General features: G+C 44.7%; 1 protein-coding gene across 1 annotated transcript in view; it reads right to left on the bottom strand.

Annotated features, from left to right (window-relative positions):
- Positions 1–27,036, bottom strand: part of LOC121548201 (FH1/FH2 domain-containing protein 1-like) — a gene marked incomplete at its 3' end in the record, with an annotated part of 87,429 nt that overhangs the window by 11,641 nt on the left and 48,752 nt on the right. Inside the window, exons 4-7 of the mRNA XM_045217183.1 lie at positions 18,094–18,161; positions 12,150–12,255; positions 6,099–6,193; positions 398–509 (exon numbers count right to left, since the gene is read on the bottom strand). Coding sequence (XP_045073118.1) covers positions 398–509; positions 6,099–6,193; positions 12,150–12,255; positions 18,094–18,161 — 381 coding nt within the window. The remainder of the gene's footprint in view (positions 1–397; positions 510–6,098; positions 6,194–12,149; positions 12,256–18,093; positions 18,162–27,036) is intronic.

The raw sequence follows: 27,036 nt of genomic DNA, 5'->3' as shown, positions 1-27,036 counted from the left end.
ATAAGCCTGCCACCCTCACAGTTAGATAAGCCTGCCACTCTCACTGTTAGATAAGCCTGCCACACACACAGTTAGATAAGCCTGCCACTCTCACTGTTAGATAAGCCTGCCAGACACTAACACACAGTTACACACCTGCCACACTTACTCACACACTCAGTGTAACAAAGTCCAGTTGAGAGCCTCTGTCTCCTTCCAGACCACTCTAATCCCAGTTTATTCATCAGTACACAGTTTACAGCAGCTATAAATGGTGCAGTGAAAAGCTTCCTTGAAAGCTCCTTCAGCAGTGTAATACAACAGCACTATGTGTGTGTGTGTGTGTGTGTGTGTGTGTGAGCGTGTGTGTGTGTGTATGTGTGCGAGTGTGTGTGCGCGCGCGTGTGAGTGTGTGTACCTCTTTTGCCATCCACAGTGTTGACAGCCTGGATGAGTAGAGGACTGTTGGACTCTGTGTACTCCACAAACACTATCAGGAGCTTCAGAGCTGTCTTCACCACTAGACGAGACTGGGGGAGAGGGAGGGGGAGAGAGAGAGAGGGAGGAGGGGGAGAGAGGAGGAGAGAGCAGAGGAGAGGAGAGAGAGAGAGGAGGGGAGAGAGGAGGAGGAGGAGAGGAGAGAGGGAGGGGGAGAGGCAGAGAGAGAGGGAGGGAGAGGATAGAGAGAGAGGAGGGGGAGAGAGGAGGAGAGAGCAGAGAGAGAGGAGAGAGAGAGAGAGGAGGGAGAGAGAGGAGGGGGGAGAGAGGGAGGGGGAGGGGAGAGAGAGAGAGGGAGAGAGGGAGGAGAGAGCAGAGAGAGAGAGAGGGGGGAGAGAGAGAGAGAGAGGCGGGGGAGAGAGAGGAGAGAGGAGGGGGAGAGAGAGAGATATTGAGATAGATAGTCAGTTAGACATTATCTCCACAAGGTGGCGATATTACACCTCAAATAAACCACATCCCATTGAACCCAGAGCAAAGACACTCTGTTTTACTAAAGTGAAATAAGATTCCTGCAGAGTTTTCAAAGTATCTACATTTAATTCACATAAATGGAGATGAATAACTGACTGTTCCTCAAAGTAACTGGATTTACAGATAGTACAGCAGGGTTTCCTAATTGACCTGGTCCTTGGGCCCCCTGATTTTCTGGTCCTTGAAGCAGGGTTTCCTAAACCTGGTCCTTGGGCCCCCCTTTGATAGCACAGCAGGGTTTCCTAAACCTGGTCCTTGGGCCCCCTTTGATAGCACAGCAGGGTTTCCTAAACCTGGTCCTTGGGCCCCCTTTGATAGTACAGCAGGGTTTCCTAAACCTGGTCCTTGGGCCCCCTTTGATAGCACAGCAGGGTTTCCTAAACCTGGTCCTTGGGCCCCCTTTGATAGCACAGCAGGGTTTCCTAAACTGGTCCTTGGGCCCCCTTGATAGTACAGCAGGGTTTCTACTGGTCTTGGGCCCGATAGTACAGCAGGGTTCCTAAACCTGGTCCTTGGGCCCCTCTTTGATAGCACAGCAGGGTTTCCTAAACCTGGTCCTTGGGCCCCCGTTTTAAACTGGTCTGGGCCCCCTTTGATAGTACAGCAGGGTTTCCTGGTCTTGACCCCGGGGCAACGTTTTGGTTTTTGCCCTAGCACTGATTCAAATAACCAACTCATGGGAAACCCTGTAGTACAGTAGTGCCTTAGCTTGAACATCTTCTCTATCACTCCAGTGCCTTGAACCTCTTCTCTACAGTACAGTGTCTTGAACCTCTTCTCTACAGTACAGGGTCTTGAACATCTTCTCCATCACTACATTGCCTTGAACCTCTTCTCTACAGTACAGGGTCTTGAACATCTTCTCCATCACTACATTGCCTTGAACCTCTTCACTACACTACAGTGTCTTGAACCTCTTCTCCATCACTACAGAACAGTGTCTTGAACATCTTCTCCATCATTAAAGTACAGTGTCTTGAACATCTTCTCCATCACTAAAGTACAGTGTCTTGAACCTCTTCTCCATCACTACAGAACAGTGTCTTGAACATATTCTCCATCACTAAAGTACAGTGTCTTGAACATCTTCTCCATCACTAAAGTACAGTGTCTTGAACATCTTCTCCATCACTAAAGTACAGTGTCTTGAACCTCTTCTCTACAGTACAGTGTATTGAACATCTTCACTACAGTACAGTGTCTTGAACATCTTCACTACAGTACAGTGTCTTGAACATCTTCACTACAGTACAGTGTCTTGAACATCTTCACTAAAGTACAGTGTCTTGAACCTCTTCTCTACAGTACAGTGTCTTGAACATCTTCACTACAGCACAGTGTCTTGAACATCTTCACTACAGTACAGTGTCTTGAACATCTTCACTACAGTACAGTGTGTTGAACATCTTCTCCATCACTAAAGTACAGTGTCTTGAACATCTTCTCTATCACTAAAGTACAGTGTCTTGAACATCTTCTCCATCACTAAAGTACAGTGTCTTGAACATCTTCTCCATCACTAAAGTACAGTGTCTTGAACATCTTCTCCATCACTAAAGTACAGTGTCTTGAACATCTTCTCCATCACTAAAGTACAGTGTCTTGAACATCTTCTCCATCACTAAAGTACAGTGTCTTGAACATCTTCTCTATCACTAAAGTACAGTGTCTTGAACATCTTCTCCATCACTAAAGTACAGTGTCTTGAACATCTTCTCCATCACTAAAGTACAGTGTCTTGAACATCTTCTCCATCACTAAAGTACAGTGTCTTGAACATCTTCTCCATCACTACAGTACAGTGTGTTGAACATCTTCTCCATCACTAAAGTACAGTGTCTTGAACATCTTCTCTATCGCTAAAGTACAGTGTCTTGAACATCTTCTCCATCACTAAAGTACAGCGTCTTGAACATCTTCTCCATCACTAAAGTACAGTGTCTTGAACATCTTCTCCATCACTAAAGTACAGTGTCTTGAACATCTTCTCTATCACTACAGTGTCTTGAACATCTTCTCTATCACTACAGTGTCTTGAACATCTTCACTACAGTACAGTGTCTTGAACATCTTCACTACAGTACAGTGTCTTGAACATCTTCACTACAGTACAGTGTGTTGAACATCTTCTCCATCACTAAAGTACAGTGTCTTGAACATCTTCTCCATCACTAAAGTACAGTGTCTTGAACATCTTCTCCATCACTAAAGTACAGTGTCTTGAACATCTTCTCCATCACTAAAGTACAGTGTGTTGAACATCTTCTCCATCACTAAAGTACAGTGTCTTGAACATCTTCTCCATCACTAAAGTACAGTGTCTTGAATATCTTCTCCATCACTAAAGTACAGTGTCTTGAACATCTTCTCTATCGCTAAAGTACAGTGTCTTGAACATCTTCTCCATCACTAAAGTACAGCGTCTTGAACATCTTCTCCATCACTAAAGTACAGTGTCTTGAACATCTTCTCCATCACTAAAGTACAGTGTCTTGAACATCTTCTCTATCACTACAGTGTCTTGAACATCTTCTCTATCACTACAGTGTCTTGAACATCTTCACTACAGTACAGTGTCTTGAACATCTTCACTACAGTACAGTGTCTTGAACATCTTCACTACAGTACAGTGTGTTGAACATCTTCTCCATCACTAAAGTACAGTGTCTTGAACATCTTCTCCATCACTAAAGTACAGTGTCTTGAACATCTTCTCCATCACTAAAGTACAGTGTCTTGAACCTCTTCTCTACAGTACAGTGTCTTGAACATCTTCACTACAGTACAGTGTCTTGAACATCTTTACTACAGTACAGTGTCTTGAACATCTTCACTACAGTACAGTGTCTTGAACATCTTCACTAAAGTACAGTGTCTTGAACCTCTTCTCTACAGTACAGTGTCTTGAACATCTTCACTACAGTAGTGTCTTGAACATCTTCACTACAGTACAGTGTCTTGAACATCTTCACTACAGTACAGTGTCTTGAACCTCTTCTCCATCAGTACAGGGTCTTGAACCTCTTCTCCATCAGTACAGGGTCTTGAACATCTTCTCCATCAGTACAGTGTCTTGAACATCTTCTCTACAGTAGTGTCTTGCACAACAATACTTTTTCCTGACCATATTCTAGTTTCACACCCTGTCATATCTCACATCTCATCGGCTGCTCTCACTTCCCTGTTAAAAGGAGATGTGGAAATCAGAGCTACAGCAGCTGCAAGAAACCGTTTGATTTACAAACCCTTACTGGGCCAAATCCTTACTGGGCCAAACCCTTACTGGGCCAAACCCTTACTGGGCCAAACCCTTACTGGGCCAAACCCTTACTGGGCCAAACCCTTACTGGGCCAAATCCTTCCCTGAGACACTAGTGTGCTAGTCTCTTATTGACATGATACCGTACAATGCAACCAGGGTTGGGGTCAATTCCTTTTAAATTCCAGTCACATTCAGGAAGTACACAGGAAGTTCCAATTCTTTTCAAATGAGGAAAATGTGGAATTGGAATTTGGTTTACTTTCTGAAGTTGCCTGGAATTATAATGGAATTGACCCCAACATTACATGCAACAGGTTCTGCATGCGTTTTTCAGGTAGTATTGGGCCCAGTGTTGGTTTATGATCGTGTCCAAATCAGGGCCTTTTCACATATATTTTATTGCTCAAACAAAGAAGGCGGCCCCCCTATTTAATTGGTCTCCCCTTCTCGTAGGCCAATAATGGACAACGTAGTGTTTATTGATCCGTTTGTCAGTGGCAGCAGAGTAGGCTACCCTGTCATTAGTCATTTAAAAAGATGATGCTAATGTCTCCAGTAATATAACATGTAGAAGAATTGAAATGTGTTTATAAAAAGCCACATTTTTCCCGCTATATTCGCTCAGCCATGCACTGAACGGTCGTTTTTGTTAACAGTGATTGAGTTACATAAGTTGCCTAAATTATGTCTATCCAATCTAATCATGACATTAGGAATAGTAGGATATCTTATATAAGTCAGCAAATGTGATGATGCTTTGAATGCTTTTATTATTAAAAAGGTGAATTTTTATGGTGAAAATTAGTTTCCCCAAACTTGAAACCCACGCGCTGCGTATGATTCAGAGGCAATGAATGGTCTTGGTGTGTGTGTGTGTGTGTGTTTCTGTGTGTGTGTGTGTGTGTGTGTGTGTGTGTGTGTGTGTTTCTGTGTGTGTGTGTTTGTGTGTGTGTGTGTTTCTGTGTGTGTCTGTGTGTGTGTGTGTTTCTGTGTGTGTCTGTGTGTGTGTGTGTTTCTGTGTGTGTGTGTGTGTGTGTGTTTCTGTGTGTGTGTGTGTTTGTGTGTGTGTGTGTCTGTGTGTCTGTGTGTGTGTGTGTGTGTGTGTGTGTGTGTGTGTGTGTGTGTGTCTGTGTGTCTGTGTGTGTGTGTGTGTGTGTGTGTGTGTGTGTGTTCTGTGTGTGTGTGTGTTTGTGTGTGTGTGTGTTTCTGTGTGTGTGTGTGTGTGTGTGTTTCTGTGTGTGTGTGTGTTTGTGTGTGTGTGTGTTTCTGTGTGTGTGTGTGTGTGTGTGTTTCTGTGTGTGTGTGTGTGTGTGTGTGTGTGTGTGTTTCTGTGTGTGTGTTTCTGTGTGTGCGTGTTTCTGTGTGTGTGTGTGTTTGTGTGTGTGTGTGTTTCTGTGTGTTTCTGTGTGTGTGTGTTTCTGTGTGTGCGTGTTTCTGTGTGTGTGTGTTTGTGTGTGTGTGTGTTTCTGTGTGTGTGTGTGTGTGTGTTTCTGTGTGTGTGTGTGTTTGTGTGTGTGTGTGTGTTTCTGTGTGTTTCTGTGTGTGTGTGTTTCTGTGTGTGCGTGTTTCTGTGTGTGTGTCTGTGTGTGTGTGTGTGTGTGTGTGTGTGTGTGTGTGTGTGTGTGTGTGTGTGTCTGTGTGTGTGTGTGTGTGTGTGTGTGTGTGTGTGTGTGTGTGTGTGTGTGTGTTCTGTGTGTCTGTGTGTGTGTGTGTGTGTGTGTGTGTGTGTGTGTGTGTTGTGTGTGTGTGTGTGTGTGTGTGTGTGTGTGTGTGTGTGTCTGTGTGTCTGTGTGTGTGTGTGTGTGTGTGTGTGTGTGTGTGTGTGTGTGTGTGTGTGTGTGTGTGTGTGTGTGTGTGTGTGTGTGTGTCCAGTCATAATACTCACCAGGCTGCCGCTCAGGGTGTAAAGCCATTGAACCGTCTCAGTGTGGTTGATCACCCCGTTCATCCCATCTACAAACAGCATGATCTGACTGAGGGCTGCAGGGAAACACAGATCAGGCTGCTTGTCAACAACACCAGAGGCACATCTGGATTCACACACTCTTCTCTACACTACACTACTTAGTGTACACTACATGGGGAATACAGACACTACTTAGTGTACACTACATGGGGAATACAGACACTACATAGTGTACACTACATGGGGAATACAGACACTACTTAGTGTACACTACATGGGGAATACAGACACTACATAGTGTACACTACATGGGGAATACAGACACGACTTGGTGTACACTACATGGGGAATACAGACACTACTTAGTGTACACTACATGGGGAATACAGACACTACTTAGTGTACACTACATGGGGAATACAGACACTACTTAGTGTACACTGCATGGGGAATACAGACACTACTTAGTGTACACTGCATGGGGAATACAGACACTACATAGTGTACACTACATGGGGAATACAGACACTACATAGTGTACACTACATGGGGAATACAGTTTAGGTTCCATTTCCATAGACCCAGCAGGGTAATATACTCTCTGTTTCCACCATGCAGGAGTCAGTGGTTGGTGTAACGCTCTCTGTTTCCACCATGTAGGAGTCAGTGGTTGGTGTAACGCTCTCTGTTTCCACCATGCAGGAGTCAGTGGTTGGTATAAAGCTCTCTGTTTCCACCATGCAGGAGTCAGTGGTTGGTATAACGCTCTCTGTTTCCACCATGCAGGAGTCAGTGGTTGGTATAACGCTCTCTGTTTCCACCATGCAGGAGTCAGTGGTTGGTATAACGCTCTCTGTTTCCACCATGCAGGAGTCAGTGGTTGTATAACGCTCTCTGTTTCCACCATGCAGGAGTCAGTGGTTGGTATAACGCTCTCTGTTTCCACCATGCAGGAGTCAGTGGTTGGTATAAAGCTCTCTGTTTCCACCATGCAGGAGTCAGTGGTTGGTATAACGCTCTCTGTTTCCACCATGCAGGAGTCAGTGGTTGGTATAAAGCTCTCTGTTTCCACCATGCAGGAGTCAGTGGTTGGTATAACGCTCTCTGTTTCCACCATGCAGGAGTCAGTGGTTGGTATAACACTCTCTGTTTCCACCATGCAGGAGTCAGTGGTTGGTGTAACGCTCTCTGTTTCCACCATGCAGGAGTCAGTGGTTGGTGTAACGCTCTCTGTTTCCACCATGCAGGAGTCAGTGGTTGGTGTAACGCTCTCTGTTTCCACCATGCAGGAGTCAGTGGTTGGTATAAAGCTCTCTGTTTCCACCATGCAGGAGTCAGTGGTTGGTGTAACGCTCTCTGTTTCCACCATGCAGGAGTCAGTGGTTGGTGTAACGCTCTGTTTCCACCATGCAGGAGTCAGTGGTTGGTGTAACGCTCTCTGTTTCCACCATGCAGGAGTCAGTGGTTGGTATAAAGCTCTCTGTTTCCACCATGCAGGAGTCAGTGGTTGGTATAACGCTCTCTGTTTCCACCATGCAGGAGTCAGTGGTTGGTGTAATGCTCTGTTTCCACCATGCAGGAGTCAGTGGTTGGTATAAAGCACTCTGTTTCCACCATGCAGGAGTCAGTGGTTGGTATAACGCTCTCTGTTTCCACCATGCAGGAGTCAGTGGTTGGTGTAAAGCTCTCTGTTTCCACCATGCAGGAGTCAGTGGTTGGTATAAAGCTCTCTGTTTCCACCATGCAGGAGTCAGTGGTTGGTATAAAGCTATCTGTTTCCACCATGCAGGAGTCAGTGGTTGGTATAACGCTCTCTGTTTCCACCATGCAGGAGTCAGTGGTTGGTATAACGCTCTCTGTTTCCACCATGCAGGAGTCAGTGGTTGGTATAAAGCTCTCTGTTTCCACCATGCAGGAGTCAGTGGTTGGTGTAACGCTCTCTGTTTCCACCATGCAGGAGTCAGTGGTTGGTATAACGCTCTCTGTTTCCACCATGCAGGAGTCAGTGGTTGGTATAACGCTCTCTGTTTCCACCATGCAGGAGTCAGTGGTTGGTATAACGCTCTCTGTTTCCACCATGCAGGAGTCAGTGGTTGGTATAACGCTCTCTGTTTCCACCATGCAGGAGTCAGTGGTTGGTATAACGCTCTCTGTTTCCACCATGCAGGAGTCAGTGGTTGGTATAACGCTCTCTGTTTCCACCATGCAGGAGTCAGTGGTTGGTATAACGCTCTCTGTTTCCACCATGCAGGAGTCAGTGGTTGGTATAAAGCTCTCTGTTTCCACCATGCAGGAGTCAGTGGTTGGTATAACGCTCTCTGTTTCCACCATGCAGGAGTCAGTGGTTGGTATAACGCTCTCTGTTTCCACCATGCAGGAGTCAGTGGTTGGTATAACGCTCTCTGTTTCCACCATGCAGGAGTCAGTGGTTGGTATAACGCTCTCTGTTTCCACCATGCAGGAGTCAGTGGTTGGTGTAACGCTCTCTGTTTCCACCATGCAGGAGTCAGTGGTTGGTATAAAGCTCTGTTTCCACCATGCAGGAGTCAGTGGTTGGTATAAAGCACTCTGTTTCCACCATGCAGGAGTCAGTGGTTGGTATAAAGCTCTCTGTTTCCACCATGCAGGAGTCAGTGGTTGGTATAAAGCTCTGTTTCCACCATGCAGGAGTCAGTGGTTGGTATAAAGCTCTGTTTCCACCATGCAGGAGTCAGTGGTTGGTATAAAGCTCTCTGTTTCCACCATGCAGGAGTCAGTGGTTGGTATAAAGCTCTGTTTCCACCATGCAGGAGTCAGTGGTTGGTATAAAGCTCTCTGTTTCCACCATGCAGGAGTCAGTGGTTGGTATAAAGCTCTGTTTCCACCATGCAGGAGTCAGTGGTTGGTATAAAGCTCTGTTTCCACCATGCAGGAGTCAGTGGTTGGTATAACGCTCTCTGTTTCCACCATGCAGGAGTCAGTGGTTGGTATAACGCTCTCTGTTTCCACCATGCAGGAGTCAGTGGTTGGTATAACGCTCTCTGTTTCCACCATGCAGGAGTCAGTGGTTGGTATAACGCTCTCTGTTTCCACCATGCAGGAGTCAGTGGTTGGTGTAACGCTCTCTGTTTCCACCATGCAGGAGTCAGTGGTTGGTGTATTTAAACCGTAAGTGTTCCTCTGCACACAGCAGCAGCAGAGTTCTCTCTGGATCTACTGTTTATGCTGGCTTGGACAGAGGAACAACACTCTCCGCTATCACTCCATCCTTCCCCCTCCCCTCCCTCTCCGCTATCACTCCATCCTTCCCCCTCCCCTCCCTCTCCGCTATCACTCCATCCTTCCCCCTCCCCTCCCTCTCCGCTATCACTCCATCCTTCCCCCTCCCCTCCCTCTCTCCACAGGCTGCAGTGTATCAGGAGTCAGGACCAGGCATGAAGTATCATGATACTAAAGCCCTGACGTTCAGTGTCCTCAGTATCATGATACTAAAGCCCTAACGTTCAGTGTCCTCAGTATCATGATACTAAAGCCCTAACGTTCAGTGTCCTCAGTATCATGATACTAAAGCCCCAACGTTCAGTGTCCTCAGTATCATGATACTAAAGCCCTAACGTTCAGTGTCCTCAGTATCATGATACTAAAGCCCTGCGTTCAGTGTCCTCAGTATCTGATACTAAAGCCCTAACGTTCAGTGTCCTCAGTATCATGATACTAAAGCCCTAACGTTCAGTGTCCTCAGTATCATGATACTAAAGCCCTAACGCTTCAGTGTCCTCAGTATCATGATACTAAAGCCCTGACGTTCAGTGTCCTCAGTATCATGATACTAAAGCCCTGACGTTCAGTGTCCTCAGTATCATGATACTAAAGCCCTAACGTTCAGTGTCCTCAGTATCATGATACTAAAGCCCTAACGTTCAGTGTCCTCAGTATCATGATACTAAAGCCCTGACGTTCAGTGTCCTCAGTATCATGATACTAAAGCCCTAACGTTCAGTGTCCTCAGTATCATGATACTAAAGCCCTAACGTTCAGTGTCCTCAGTATCATGATACTAAAGCCCTGACGTTCAGTGTCCTCAGTATCATGATACTAAAGCCCTAACGTTCAGTGTCCTCAGTATCATGATACTAAAGCCCTAACGTTCAGTGTCCTCAGTATCATGATACTAAAGCCCTAACGTTCAGTGTCCTCAGTATCATGATACTAAAGCCCTGACGTTCAGTGTCCTCAGTATCATGATACTAAAGCCCTAACGTTCAGTGTCCTCAGTATCATGATACTAAAGCCCTAACGTTCAGTGTCCTCAGTATCATGATACTAAAGCCCTGACGTTCAGTGTCCTCAGTATCATGATACTAAAGCCCTGACATTCAGTGTCCTCAGTATCATGATACTAAAGCCCTAACGTTCAGTGTCCTCAGTATCATGATACTAAAGCCCTAACGTTCAGTGTCCTCAGTATCATGATACTAAAGCCCTAACGTTCAGTGTCCTCAGTATCATGATACTAAAGCCCCGACGTTCAGTGTCCTCCAGTATCATGATACTAAAGCCCTGACGTTCAGTGTCCTCAGTATCATGATACTAAAGCCCTGACGTTCAGTGTCCTCAGTATCATGATACTAAAGCCCTGACGTTCAGTGTCCTCAGTATCATGATACTAAAGCCCTAACGTTCAGTGTCCTCAGTATCATGATACTAAAGCCCTAACGTTCAGTGTCCTCAGTATCATGATACTAAAGCCCTGACGTTCAGTGTCCTCAGTATCACGATACTAAAGCCCTGACGTTCAGTGTCCTCAGTATCATGATACTAAAGCCCTAACGTTCAGTGTCCTCAGTATCATGATACTAAAGCCCTGACGTTCAGTGTCCTCAGTATCATGATACTAAAGCCCTGACGTTCAGTGTCCTCAGTATCATGATACTAAAGCCCTGACGTTCAGTGTCCTCAGTATCATGATACTAAAGCCCTAACGTTCAGTGTCCTCAGTATCATGATACTAAAGCCCTAACGTTCAGTGTCCTCAGTATCATGATACTAAAGCCCTGACGTTCAGTGTCCTCAGTATCATGATACTAAAGCCCTAACGTTCAGTGTCCTCAGTATCATGATACTAAAGCCCTAACGTTCAGTGTCCTCAGTATCATGATACTAAAGCCCTAACGTTCAGTGTCCTCAGTATCGCGATACTAAAGCCCTAACGCTCAGTGTCCTCAGTATCATGATACTAAAGCCCTGACGTTCAGTGTCCTCAGTATCATGATACTAAAGCCCTGACGTTCAGTGTCCTCAGTATCATGATACTAAAGCCCTAACGTTCAGTGTCCTCAGTATCATGATACTAAAGCCCTAACGTTCAGTGTCCTCAGTATCATGATACTAAAGCCCTAACGTTCAGTGTCCTCAGTATCATGATACTAAAGCCCTGACGTTCAGTGTCCTCAGTATCATGATACTAAAGCCCTGACGTTCAGTGTCCTCAGTATCATGATACTAAAGCCCTAACGTTCAGTGTCCTCAGTATCATGATACTAAAGCCCTAACGTTCAGTGTCCTCAGTATCATGATACTAAAGCCCTAACGTTCAGTGTCCTCAGTATCATGATACTAAAGCCCTAACGTTCAGTGTCCTCAGTATCATGATACTAAAGCCCTAACGTTCAGTGTCCTCAGTATCATGATACTAAAGCCCTGACGTTCAGTGTCCTCAGTATCATGATACTAAAGCCCTAACGTTCAGTGTCCTCAGTATCATGATACTGAAGCCCTAACGTTCAGTGTCCTCAGTATCATGATACTAAAGCCCTGACGTTCAGTGTCCTCAGTATCGTAGAACTGAATGGTAACAGTAATAATTGTAGAAGTATCATCAGTCGAGGTATTCATTTCTAAACCCCCTATTGTGCAACATTCATGCAAACTTGTTTCGAAATATGTATGTATGAGAAAACTATTTAAGTGACATATTGGGTAGATAAGTCTATGTTAGATGAGTGGCATTTTATTGTTGAGGTCCCACTTTCGTGTTGAGATCCTACTTACCTCTGAGAATGTAGTTCTGGTAGTTGTGGTCAGCCTCTGCTCCAACCTTGACGAAACACATCAAGCCTTCTGAATTCACAAACTCTGGCACCAGGTCTTTGTCATCCTACAACACACAGCAGATCGTTAAGAGAGAGGATCCCATGTCATAGAAATGGGACAGAAAGCCTACATGGCCACTTGATTTATTTGTAGCGGCAGTTTAGACCCGAAACAGACACTTACGTTCCCCGCACACTAGCTACCTTCTCAAACTGTTAGCTAATGTTAGCGAATGTTCACGGCTAACACAAAACAAATGGAACATGTTAGCTAACGTTAGCTAACGTTCACGGCTAACACTAAACAAATGGAACATGTTAGCTACCGTTCACGGCTAACACAAAACAGATGGAACATCTTAGCTAACGTCAGCAAAACTATTTCCCTTGTTGAACGCACCTCAGCTGTATTTGTGGTTCATTGACCGGCTTCGTGTTCAGGTGTTTAACTATGACCTCTGACCTGACCTCTGTCATCCAGAGAAGACCGAACATATTCACATTCAGATCCATAATGAATGACAGTCATTGATATAGTCATTGATATATGATTAGACATGCAGCTATCACGATGCCATTATAACAATAGAACAAGGCACCACAACAACTGCTCCCCGGGGGCCCAGTGTGGCAGACCCCTGCTCCCCGGGGGCCCAGTGTGGAAGACCCCTGCTCCCGGGGGCCCAGTGTGGCAGACCCCTGCTCCCCGGGGGCCCAGTGTGGCAGACCCCTGCTCCCCCGGGGGCCCAGTGTGGCAGACCCCTGCTTCCCGGGGGCCCAGTGTGGCAGACCCCTGCTCCCCGGGGGCCCAGTGTGGCAGACCCCTGCTTCCCGGGGGCCCAGTGTGGCAGACCCCTGCTCCCCGGGGGCCCAGTGTGGCAGACCCCTGCTTCCCGGGGGCCCAGTGTGGCAGACCCCTGCTCCAATCTCTAGATTTTTTCTCTCACCCATCTATACACAATACTAAATAATGACAAAGTGAAAACACGTTTTTATACATTTTTGCAAATGTATTGGAGAAAACCCCCCCAGAAATATCTCATTTACATAAGTAAACACACCCCTGACTCAATACTTTGTAGAAGGACCTGGGTAAGTCTTTCTGGGTAGCAGGTAGCTTAGTGGGTAAGAGCGTTGTGCCAGTAACCGAAAGGTCACTGGTTTCTAATCCCCGAGCCGACTAGGTGAAAGAAAAAAAAAATCTGTCGATGTGCCCTTGAGCAAGGCACTTAACCCTAATTGCTCCTGTAAATCGCTCTGGATAAGAGCGTCTGCTAAATGACCAAAAATAAAATAAAGAAATAATAACAGGTCTTTAAGAGCTTTCCACACCTGGATTGTGCATCATTTGCACATGAATCTTTTCAAAACTCTTCAAGCTCTGTCAAATTGGTTGTTTATCATTGCTAGACAACATATACTTTCAAGTAGATTTAAGTCAAAACTGTAACTCGGCCACTCAGGAACATTTTACATTTGTACATTTTAGTCATTTAGCAGACGCTCTTATCCAGAGCGACTTACAGGAGATTGGAACTCGGTAGTGAGTGTTGCCACCGAGGACAGACGATTTTTACGCGCTAAGCGCTTCAGCACTCGGCGGTCCCGTTCTGTGAGCTTGTGTGGCCTACCACTTCGCGGCTGAGCCGTTGTTGCTCCTAGACGTTTCCACTTCACAATAACAGCACTTACAGTTGACCGGGGAAGCTCTAGCAGGGCAGAAATTTGACGAACTGACTTGTTAGAAAGGTGGCATCCTATGACGGTGCCACTTTGAAAGTCACTGAGCTCTTCAGTAAGGCCATTCTACTGCCAATGTTTGTCTATGGAGATTGCATGGCTGTGTGCTCGATTTTATACACCTGTCAGCAACGGGTGTGGCTGAAATAGCCGAATCCACTAATTTGAAGGGGTGTCCACATACTTTTATATATATATAGTGTATCTCAAAATCATTGTCATGTAGTTAATAAACATTATATCAAAATCTAAAGGAAAATGATACAAACCTAAAAAGTAACATTATTGCCAACTATGTAAAAATAGCCTCCATAAAGCCAACAAATAAAAACATTGCAGCCTGCAGGTAGAAAATATCCTGAGGAAAATAAATATCCTATAAATGAAATTGGCTCACGCACGGCCTGTCTGCAACGAACTTGAAACATTGTATCAACTTAACTTGGGTCGGGTCTGAAGCTCTCACTAGTAAACCTGCAACATTGTATAAAACAATTCTGGTCCCTCAGAGTTTCCCCTCCAGTGAGCTCGGGACAGAAACAGCTGTGGACTATTTGCGCAGGGGGATAAGAAGCAGTGTTTGACTTCGGCTGGAGCTCACCGGAGCGGAGAACCGGCACCTCAGATGTTCTAGTGCTTGACCTCCTGTTCCTCTTATAGAATATTAGCTCAAAAACTATTGTGGAGCTCCTGCACCTAAATATAAAGCAGTGACAGCACCCAAAATGGAGTACTGGAACATACCGGTCCAAAAGTTTGGACACACCTACCTCATTCAAGGGTTTTCTTTATTTTTTACTATTTTCTACATTGTAGAATAATAGTGAAGACATCAAAACTATGAAATAACACACATGGAATCATGTAGTAACCAAAAAAAAGTGTTAAACAAATCGAAATATACTTTATATTTGAGATTCTTCAAATAGCCACCCTTTGCCTTGATGACAGCTTTGCACACGCTTGGCATTCTCTCAACCAGCTTCATGAGGTAGTCACCTGGAATGCATTTCAATTAACAGGTGTGCCTTCTTAAAAGTGAATGTGGAATTTCTTTCCTTCTTAATGTGTTTGAGCCAATCAGTTGTGTTGTGACAAGGTAGGGGGGTATATAGAAGATAGCCCTATTTGGTAAAAGACCAAGTCCATATTATGGCAGCGTCACTGCATTTTGGCACACCAGAAGTACATTCATTTCCAATGGAATGCTGTGTTTGTCTTGCAACGTTGCGGTGGGTTCTGTGGGGTTGGATTCACGTTGGATTTATCTGGTAGCAGAAGGTGAATGTTGCACTTTTGTTGCGCACGTATCCAGATGCTGCTGCGTACCATTTTTTTTGTGATCGAGGCGTTACTCAACATTGACAGGAGCGCTCCAAACAAAAAGACAATGACTCAATTGACAGAACTCATTAACGGAATGAAATAAACCAGAACATGTTCCTCAGAAGTGTAGCCGAGGTTGTGCCCTCTGCAAACAACGTGTCCACTCCGACAACGACAACGGTAAAAGACTGGAATAATAATATTATTGAATGCATTAACAGAAATTACAGTAACATTGTAGATTAGAAACTATAGTAATGAACGGTTAATGTACTACTGGTGATATATGTAACGGGGAATTGATAGACAACGAATGTGCACAAACTGGCGGGACAGAGCGCATTCTGGAGAGAGAAGTGCCTTGTGATTTTCATTTTGTATTACATTTGTAAAAAAATGTCTAAAAACGTAAAATTCCACTTTGACATTACAGGGGGGTATTGTGTTTAGTCCAGTGACTGGACTCAGGCTGTATCACAACAACATGTGTAATAAGTCGAGGGGTGTGAATACTTTCTGAATGCGCTGTATCCATGTGTCTTTCAGAGGGTCGGGATAAAGCAGAAGTCACATTTCGGGTTGGACCCAGTGTACAATTGATGAATAAAGTGATCCTCTGTAGCTCAGCTGGTAGAGCACGGCGCCTCGTAACGCCAGGGTAGTGGGTTCGATCCCCGGGACCACCCCCATACGTAAAAATGTATGCTCGCATGACTAAGTCGCTTCGGATAAAAGCGTCTGCTAAATGGCGTATTAATACGACCACCTGCTGGCGGTCTGAATGCTCCTACTGTGGGACTCCAATCACAGAGAACAATCACAGGCACTATAGCATGTCATCCCAAATGGCACCCTATTCCCTATATAGTGCACTACTTTTGACAACAGCCTCACACACACACCGTATTTGGGACACGCCCTATACATTCTCGTCAACTTGAGTTATCAACCCTTTCATCTCTCAAATGATTACAATGAAGTCTCTGGTATGACTGGAATGCATTCTCCCCCCCTCCCTCCTCCCTCCTCCTCCTCCTCCCCCCCCTCCTCCTCCCCCCTCCCCCTCCTCCCTTCCCTCCTCCCCCCTCTCCTCCCTTCCCCCTCCCCCTCCTCCTCCTCCCCCCTCGCCCCCTCCTCCCTTCCCTCCACCTCCTCCTCCCTCCTCCTCCTCCTCCCCCCCTCTCCTCCCTTCCCCCCTCCCTCCTCCTCCTCCCCCTCGCCCCCTCCTCCCTCGCCCCCTCCTCCCCTCGCCCCCCTCCTCCCCCCCCCTCCTCCCTTCCCTCCCTCCCCCTCGCCCCCCTCCTCCCTTCCCTCCTCCTCCCTCCTCCCTCCTCCTCCTCCTCCTCCTCCTCCCTCCTCCTCCTCCTCCTCCTCCTCCCTCCCCCTCCTCCTCCTCCCTCCTCCCTCCCCCCCCTCCCTCCTCCCTCCTCCCTCCCCCCTCCTCCTCCCCCCTCCTCCTCCTCCTCCTCCTCCCCCCCTCCCCCTCCTCCTCCCCCCCCTCCCCCTCTCTCCATTCTTCCTTGTTCCTCTGTACCAGTCTAGTTAGACACAGGGTAAGGGGGTAGAGCCATTTCCTCTGGCCATGTTGGCACCAGCTCACTGAGAGAGGAGGAGGAGGGTGGATGGTGGATGTGATATGGAGAGAATCAGCCTCTGCTTAAAATATGGAGCGTGGTCCTCAGTAATGTGTTGTATTGGATTTGGCCCAAACATAACACTTCTGTATTCAGGACAAAAAGTCAATTGCTTTGCCACATTCTGACAATTTTATTAGTGTTTACCATAGATAATATATTGGTCCTTACCATAGATAATATATTGGTCTTTACCATAGATAATATATAGGTCTTTACCATAGATAATATATAGGTCTTTACCATAGATAATATATAGGTCTTTACCATAGATTATATATAGGTCTTTACCATAGATAATATATTGGTCTTTACCATAGATAATATATAGGTCCTTACCATAGATAATATATAGGTCTTTACCATAGATAATATATAGGTCTTTACCATAGATAATATATAGGTCTTTACCATAGATAATATATTGGTCCTTACCATAGATAATATATTGGTCCTTACCATAGATAATATATTGGTCTTTACCATAGATAATATATAGGTCTTTACCATAGATAATATATAGGTCTTTACCATAGATAATATATAGGTCTTTACCATAGATAATATATAGGTCTTTACCATAGATAATATATAGGTCTTTACCATAGATAATATATTGGTCTTTACCATAGATAACATATAGGTCTTTACCATAGATAATATATAGGTCTTTACCATAGATAATATATAGGTCTTTACCATAGATAATATATTGGTCTTTACCATAGATAATATATTGGTCTTTACCATAGATAATATATAGGTCTTTACCATAGATAATATATTGGTCTTTACCATAGATAACATATAGGTCTTTACCATAGATAATATATAGGTCTTTACCATAGATAATATATAGGTCTTTACCATAGATAATATATTGGTCTTTACCATAGATAATATATAGGTCTTTACCATAGATAATATATAGGTCTTTACCATAGATAATATATAGGTCTTTACCATAGATAATATATTGGTCTTTACCATAGATAATATATTGGTCTTTACCATAGATAATATATTGGTCTTTACCATAGATAATATATTGGTCCTTACCATAGATAATATATTGGTCTTTACCATAGATAATATATTGGTCTTTACCATAGATAATATATTGGCCTTTACCATAGATAATATATTGGTCTTTACCATAGATAATATATTGGTCTTTACCATAGATAATATATTGGTCTTTACCTGGAAGAGCTGCTTCAGAGAGAACAGGGACCTCCGGAGCTCAGGTCCATGAGAGTTGTACAGCTTCTCTGGAAGAGAGATCAGAGTAATGTGGTTTACAACAATAACATCCATATGACTGGAAACAACATTAATATGACTGGAAACAACATCAATATGACTGGAAACAACATCCATATGACCGGAAACAACATCAATATGACCGGGGAAAGTAGACAATCAAAATCATAGTGAGAATAATCAGATAATCCAAAAAGGTTCATGTTCCATGCTTGAAGTAACACAAATCCATGTCCCAGGGAACTCCCGTCCCGTGTAGCTCAGTTGGTAGAGCATGGCGTTTGCAACGCCAGGGTTGTGGGTTCGATTCCCACGGGGGGCAGTATGAAAATGTATGCACTCACTAACTGTAAGTCGCTCTGGATAAGAGCGTCTGCTAAATGACTAAAATGTAAAAATGTAACTCATGGGATTAAACCTTGAATTAGCAGTTGTATTTCTTTAAATGCTACAAATAACCGACAGTATGCATTGTCCACCCCTCTACAGCACCTGTGGTTGTTCTGGTAGTGCTTAGTAAAGCTTAGTAAAGGGGTCATACGTATGCTGATCTAGGACCAGGTCGCCCCCATGTCCACGGAATCTTATTCATTGTGACCTAAAAAGGCAGGACCTGATCGTAGATCAGCCCTCCTGCTCTGAGACACGGAGCCTCCCCGACTGTAACGTTCAGATTCAGACTGCAGTAGATCAAGTTTAAAGCAGCTGAGGAAGGTGATTCCATGCAGACAGAAAGACAGACAGAGCACATCTCCTTTCAGAGAGAGAAACCAGACATCTAAAACAACGGTCAGAAGATTATGAGCTGTGGCTATGGTTACACACCGCATGCGGATCAGTGTGTGTGTGTGTGTGTGTGTGTGTGTGTGTGTGTGTGTGTGTGTTTTGCATACACTGTGACACACACGCCAACGGCCAGATGTAGTCACAGCTGTAAACCATGCCTGGCATACTACCACCATTCACTGCTGTCACCATGGATACCAACAACCCCTAAACAACAACATTAAACTCAGATCAGGCAGTATCTAGTAGCCTATCAGTGTTCAGTATCTAGTAGCCTATCAGGGTTCAGTATCTAGTAGCCTATCAGGGTTCAGTAATGGGATTTATTAGGCCTCATCTGGCAAGAAAACAAAACTGGTTTCAACAATGATTAGGCCCGTATTCATAAAGTGTCTTGGAGTAGGAGTATTGATCCAGGACCGGTTACTGCCTGTTACTCATTATGATTTAAAAACCACTCCTACTCTGAAACACTTTGAATAAAGGCCTGGGTTTCACATGACTACATTATCGCTTTAACATTACTATCAACATAAATCAATACTTTATGCTAACATCCTCACTACCTCACCTCTGACCCCTGTCTAAAACATGAGGATGTGACCTCCATATCATCAGTAGATCCTTTAACAGTGACTCCTTGATTAGCTGCTGAAGGGAAGGAAGCAGAGTCATGTCCCCCAGACAACAAAACTACACAATAAGCATCCCGTTTAACTAAAAGGACGATGACCGTTGGGTTTTTCCATAACGAAATATAAACATTTCCTGTTTCTTCCTCTAAGGGGTCAGAGTTCTGTTGTCCTGCTTCTCTCTGTCGTCGGGCAGAGTAGAGGACGGACATGGGAAATGAACAGAACAACAACGGTGTTAATATTTTAAAAAAGAAAGTCAATGGTGTTACTATAAAGATGTCAATGACACATACAGACTCATTTGCCAGCTGAAAGACCGGTCACTGTAAACAAGTCTAGATTACTAATACTATCAAGTATTTACTACTAAGGAATGTTAAAAATGTTGCATTGTTCAGCAGCAGTGTACCTTTGTCCTGCTTGGACTGACACTGCCATCTAAGTCTTAGTTATTTGGTTCCATGTTATGCTACAACGTCATGCATAGTGTAACACGTCGTCAGCAAAACTGATCCTGATAACGGATCACTGAGCTAGCTGAGAAGATACCAGCTGACGACTGCACAGTTCAGACCAGGTGGAGGAAGCAGAGTCCACATTAAGAGGAACTGAGGAAGGAAGGAAGGAAGGAAGGAAGGGGGGGTGGACGAGTACAGAGGCCAGAGTACAGAGACAGGCGAGACCAGAGTACAGAGGCCAGGCGAGGCCAGATTACAGAGGCCAGGCGAGGCCAGAGTACAGAGGCCAGGCAAGGCCAGAGTACAGAGACCAGGAGAGGCCAGAGTTCAGAGACCAGGAGAGGTCAGAGTTCAGAGGCCAGGAGGTCAGAGTTCAGAGGCCAGGAGAGGTCAGAGTTCAGAGGCCAGGAGAGGTCAGCAAGAGTATATTATTATGACCCGCTGATCCTCTTTGGAAAACCCAATCTAGTTCTAGTCCACCAGATACATGTACACCTTTACTCTTCAGTATCCAAAGCACAGGCACCACATCCACATAAAACCATGCTAGCTACCAGCCATGACGACTTTGCCTGCTGCATACTGATAACATGCTAGCTAGCACCATGACAACATGCTAGCTAGTCCATGGAGAACAAGAGCACCTCCTCCCAGCTGCCCACTGCACTGAGGCTAGGAAACACCGTCACCACCGATAAATCTACGATAATCAAGAATTTCAACAAGCATTTTGCTACAGCTGGCCATGCTTTCCACCAGGCTACCCCTACCACAGCCACCAGCTCTGCACCCTCCGCTGCAACTTGCCCATGTTCTCGGGCCGACTCTTCTCTGTGTATATCAATGATGTCGCTCTTGCTGCTGGTGACTCTCAGATCCACCTCTACGCAGACGACACCATTTTGTATACATCTGGCCCTTCATTGGACACTGTGTTAACAAACCTCCAAACGAGCTTCAATGCCATACAACACTCCTTCCGTGGCCTCCAACTGCTCTTAAACGCTAGTAAAACTAAATGCATGCTCTTCAATCGAACGCTGCTTGCACCCGCCTGCCCGACTAGAATCACTACTCCTCTCGGCGGGTCTGACTTAGAATATGTGGACAACTACAAATACCTAGGTGTCTGGTTAGACCGTAAACTCTCCTTCCAGACTCACATTAAGCATCTCCAATCCAAAGTTAAATCTAGAATCGGCTTCCTATTTCACAACAAAGCCTCCTTCACTCATGCTGCCAAACATGCCCTCGTAAAACTGACTATCCTACCGATCCTTGACTTCGGCGATGTCATTTACAAAATAGCCTCCAACACCCTACTCAGCAAATTGGATGTAGTCTATCACAGTGCCATCCGTTTTTTCACCAAAGCCCCATATAATACCCACCACTGTGACCTGTACGCTCTTGTTGGCTGGCCCTCACTATATATTCGTCGCCAAACCCACTGTCTCCAGGCCATCTATAAATCACTGCTAGGCAATTCCCCGCCTTATCTTAGCTCATTGGTCACCATAGCAACACCCACCCGTAGTATGCGCTCCAGCAGGTATATCTCACTGGTCATCCCCAAAGCCAACACCTCCTTTGGCCGCCATTCCTTCCAGTTCTCTGCTGCCAATGACTGGAACAAACTGCAAAAATCTCTGAAGCTGGAGACTCTTATCTCCCTCACTAACTTTAAGCATCAGTTGTCAGAGCACCTTACCGATCACTGCACCTGTACACAGCCCATCTGAAATTAGCCCACCCAACTACCTCATCCCTATATTGTTATTTATTTTGCTCATTTGCACATCATCTTCTGCACATCTATCACTCCAGTGTTAGTGCAAAAATAATTACAATTTAGTATTATGTCCTATTTATTGCCTTACCTCCATAACTTGCTACATTTGCACACACTGTATATATATTTTCTGTTGTATTTTTGACTTTATGTTTTGTTTTACCCCCATATGTAACTCTGTGTTGTTGTTTTTATCGCACTGCTTTGCTTTATCTTGGCCAGGTCGCAGTTGTAAATGAGAACTTGTTCTCAACTGGCTTACCTGGTTAAATAAAGGTGAAATAAAAAAAAAGATGACTTTACCTGCTGCATACTGATAACATGCTAACTACAGCCATGATGACTTTACCTGCTGCATACTGATAACATGCTAACTACAGCCATGATGACTTTACCTGCTGCATACTGATAACATGCTAACTACAGCCATGATGACTTTACCTGCTGCATACTGATAACATGCTAACTACATCCATGATGACTTTACCTGCTGCATACTGATAACATGCTAACTACAGCCATGATGACTTTACCTGCTGCATACTGATAACATGCTAACTACAGCCATGATGACTTTACCTGCTGCATACTGATAACATGCTAACTACAGCCATGATGACTTTACCTGCTGCATACTGATAACATGCTAACTACAGCCATGATGACTTTACCTACTGCATACTGATAACATGCTAACTACAGCCATGATGACTTTACCTGCTGCATACTGATAACATGCTAACTACAGCCATGATGACTTTACCTGCTGCAAACTGATAACATACTAACTACAGCCATGAACGACTTTACCTGCTGCATACTGATAACATGCTAACTACAGCCATGACGACTTTACCTGCTGCATACTGATAACATGCTAACTACAGCCATGATGACTTTACCTGCTGCATACTGATAACATGCTAACTACAGCCATGATGACTTTACCTGCTGCATACTGATAACATGCTAACTACAGCCATGATGACTTTACCTGCTGCATACCGATAACATGCTAACTACAGCCATGATGACTTTACCTGCTGCATACTGATAACATGCTAACTACAGCCATGATGACTTTACCTGCTGCATACTGATAACATGCTAACTACAGCCATGATGACTTTACCTGCTGCATACTGATAACATGCTAACTACAGCCATGATGACTTTACCTGCTGCATACTGATAACATGCTAACTACAGCCATGATGACTTTACCTACTGCATACTGATAACATGCTAACTACAGCCATGATGACTTTACCTGCTGCATACTGATAACATGCTAACTACAGCCATGATGACTTTACCTGCTGCATACTGATAACATGCTAACTACAGCCATGATGACTTTACCTGCTGCATACTGATAACATGCTAACTACAGCCATGATGACTTTACCTGCTGCATACTGATAACATGCTAACTACAGCCATGATGACTTTACCTGCTGCATACTGATAACATGCTAACTACAGCCATGATGACTTTACCTGCTGCATACTGATAACATGCTAACTACAGCCATGATTACTTTACCTGCTGCATACTGATAACATGCTAACTACAGCCATGATGACTTTACCTGCTGCATACTGATAACATGCTAACTACAGCCATGATGACTTTACCTGCTGCATACTGATAACATGCTAACTACAGCCATGATGACTTTACCTGCTGCATACTGATAACATGCTAACTACAGCCATGATGACTTTACCTGCTGCATACTGATAACATGCTAACTACAGCCATGATGACTTTACCTGCTGCATACTGATAACATGCTAACTACAGCCATGATGACTTTACCTGCTGCATACTGATAACATGCTAACTACAGCCATGATGACTTTACCTGCTGCATACTGATAACATGCTAACTACAGCCATGATGACTTTACCTGCTGCATACTGATAACATGCTAACTACAGCCATGATGACTTTACCTACTGCATACTGATAACATGCTAACTACAGCCATGATGACTTTACCTGCTGCATACTGATAACATGCTAACTACAGCCATGATGACTTTACCTGCTGCATACTGATAACATGCTAACTACAGCCATGATGACTTTACCTGCTGCATACTGATAACATGCTAACTACAGCCATGATGACTTTACCTGCTGCATACTGATAACATGCTAACTACAGCCATGATGACTTTACCTGCTGCATACTGATAACATGCTAACTACAGCCATGATGACTTTACCTGCTGCATACTGATAACATGCTAACTACAGCCATGATGACTTTACCTGCTGCATCCTGATAACATGCTAACTACAGCCATGACGACTTTACCTGCTGCATACTGATAACATGCTAACTACAGCCATGATGACTTTACCTGCTGCATACTGATAACATGCTAACTACAGCCATGATGACTTTACCTACTGCATACTGATAACATGCTAACTACAGCCATGATGACTTTACCTGCTGCATACTGATAACATGCTAACTACAGCCATGACGACTTTACCTGCTGCATACTGATAACATGCTAACTACAGCCATGATGACTTTACCTGCTGCATACTGATAACATGCTAACTACAGCCATGATGACTTTACCTGCTGCATACTGATAACATGCTAACTACAGCCATGATGACTTTACCTGCTGCATACTGATAACATGCTAACTACAGCCATGATGACTTTACCTGCTGCATACTGATAACATGCTAACTACAGCCATGATGACTTTACCTGCTGCATACTGATAACATGCTAACTACAGCCATGATGACTTTACCTGCTGCATACTGATAACATGCTAACTACAGCCATGATGACTTTACCTGCTGCATACTGATAACATGCTAACTACAGCCATGATGACTTTACATGCTGCATACTGATAACATGCTAAAAAATAAAAAATAAACTAATCATCCTCTGTGGCCAAATCATAAGAAACTAAGGTATTTTACTTAGCTAACAAACAAAAGTCAAACTGGAAGGTTATTTTGACTCCAGTACATGCGGTCAATGTGGCAAGACACATGGAATGAACTCCAATATGTCTGCTGGCACGATCCACTACAGAACTCCCAGAGAGAATATTACAACTGTACTTTAATACTTTTAAAAAGGGATTAAATTCCTCAGACATGATTAATAGCTTGTCATGACTTCATCTAGCAGCGTAGGAAATGAGGACGGATTGAGATGTGACCAATTTGGGCTGGAATGAGCTGATTTGTTATGCCTACTGCTTTGACGACCATGGCTCTGTCACTATGACGACCATGGCTCTGTCACTATGACGACCATGGCTCTGTCACTATGACGACCATGGCTCTGTCACTATGACGACCATGGCTCTGTCACTATGGCCGGTTATGTACTCTGTTTACTGCCTGTGTGTGTGTGTGGACATGTTTAACTACACTTGTAGGGATCAGAAGTAACCCCAAGAATAGTAAACAAACAAAACTTTGACTAACTGGGGACCCCACAAGGAATAAGGCTATTTCTAGTGGGTTTAGGGTTAGATTTAGTGTTAGGAGTTAGAGTTAGGATTAAGGTTAGGTTTGGGATTAAGGTTAGGTTTGGGGTTAAGGTTTGGTTTAGGGGTTAGGGAACATAGAATTTGAAAGGGAATCGATGGGGTTTCCCCACAAGGTTAGTAAAACAAGACTGTGTGTGAGAGAGGGTACTGTCATCCTCAGACCCCGCCCCCTTGTGGTGACAGCCAATCCGGTACACCGCACACACACAGACACCACACACACAGACACCGCGCACACACCCACACACAGACACCACACACACACAATTAAAAAAAAATGTTTAGTCATTTAGCAGACGCTCTTATCCAGAGCGACTTACAGTTAGTGAGTGCATACATTATTATTATTTATTTTTTTATACTGGCCCCCCGTGGGAATCGAACCCACAACCCTGGCGTTGCAAACGCCATGCTCTACCAACTGAGCTACATCCCTGCCGGCCATTCCCTCCCCTACCCTGGACGACGCTGGGCCAATTGTGCGCCGCCCCATGGGTCTCCCGGTCACGGCCGGCTACGACAGAGCCTGGATTTGAACAAGGATCTCTCGTGGCACAGCTAGCACTGTGATGCAGTGCCTTAGACCACTGCGCCACTCGGGAGACACACACACACACAGACACCACACACACACAGCCTGAGAGTTTATCAGTAGAGCAGCAGGCAGGATGCTCCAAACACAAATAAACACCATTTAGAAAAAGAGGAAGAGAGGCCTTGAAGGGAGAGGAATAAACAGACCAGCTCCTTAATGCTGCTTCAGCCTCACATACTCAACAACACTATGCTCTGTGACAGACCAGCTCCTTCCTGCTGCTTCAGCCTCACATCCTCAACAACACTATGCTCTGTGACAGACTAGTGTCCTGTCCAGGGGGTGTCCTGTACATCAAGCTGTCTCACTACAGAAACAGGAGATAGACTAGTGTCCTGTCCAGGGGGTGTACTGTACATCAAGCTGTCTCACTACAGAAACAGGAGATAGACTAGTGTCCTGTCCAGGGGGTGTACTGTACATCAAGCTGTCTCACTACAGAAACAGGAGATAGACTAGTGTCCTGTCCAGGGGGTGTACTGTACATCAAGCTGTCTCACTACAGAAACAGGAGATAGACTAGTGTCCTGTCCAGGGGGTGTACTGTACATCAAGCTGTCTCACTACAGAAACAGGAGATAGACTAGTGTCCTGTCCAGGGAGTGTACTGGTACATCAAGCTGTCTCACTACAGAAACAGGAGATAGACTAGTGTCCTGTCCAGGGGGTGTACTGTACATCAAGCTGTCTCACTACAGAAACAGGAGATAGACTAGTGTCCTGTCCAGGGGGTGTACTGGTACATCAAGCTGTCTCACTACAGAAACAGGAGATAGACTAGTGTCCTGTCCAGGGGGTGTACTGGTACATCAAGCTGTCTCACTACAGAAACAGGAGATAGACTAGTGTCCTGTCCAGGGGGTGTACTGTTCATCAAGCTGTCTCACTACAGAAACAGGAGATAGACTAGTGTCCTGTCCAGGGGGTGGACTGGTACATCAAGCTGTCTCACTACAGAAACAGGAGATAGACTAGTGTCCTGTCCAGGGGGTGGACTGGTACATCAAGCTGTCTCACTACAGAAACAGGAGATAGACTAGTGTCCTGTCCAGGGGGTGTACTGGTACATC

Source organism: Coregonus clupeaformis, unplaced genomic scaffold (assembly GCF_020615455.1).
Source record: "Coregonus clupeaformis isolate EN_2021a unplaced genomic scaffold, ASM2061545v1 scaf0957, whole genome shotgun sequence".
NCBI classification, from domain to species: Eukaryota; Metazoa; Chordata; class Actinopteri; order Salmoniformes; family Salmonidae; genus Coregonus; species Coregonus clupeaformis.
Note: the sequence above shows the minus strand (reverse complement) of the source record. Positions and strands in the feature narration are given on the sequence as shown.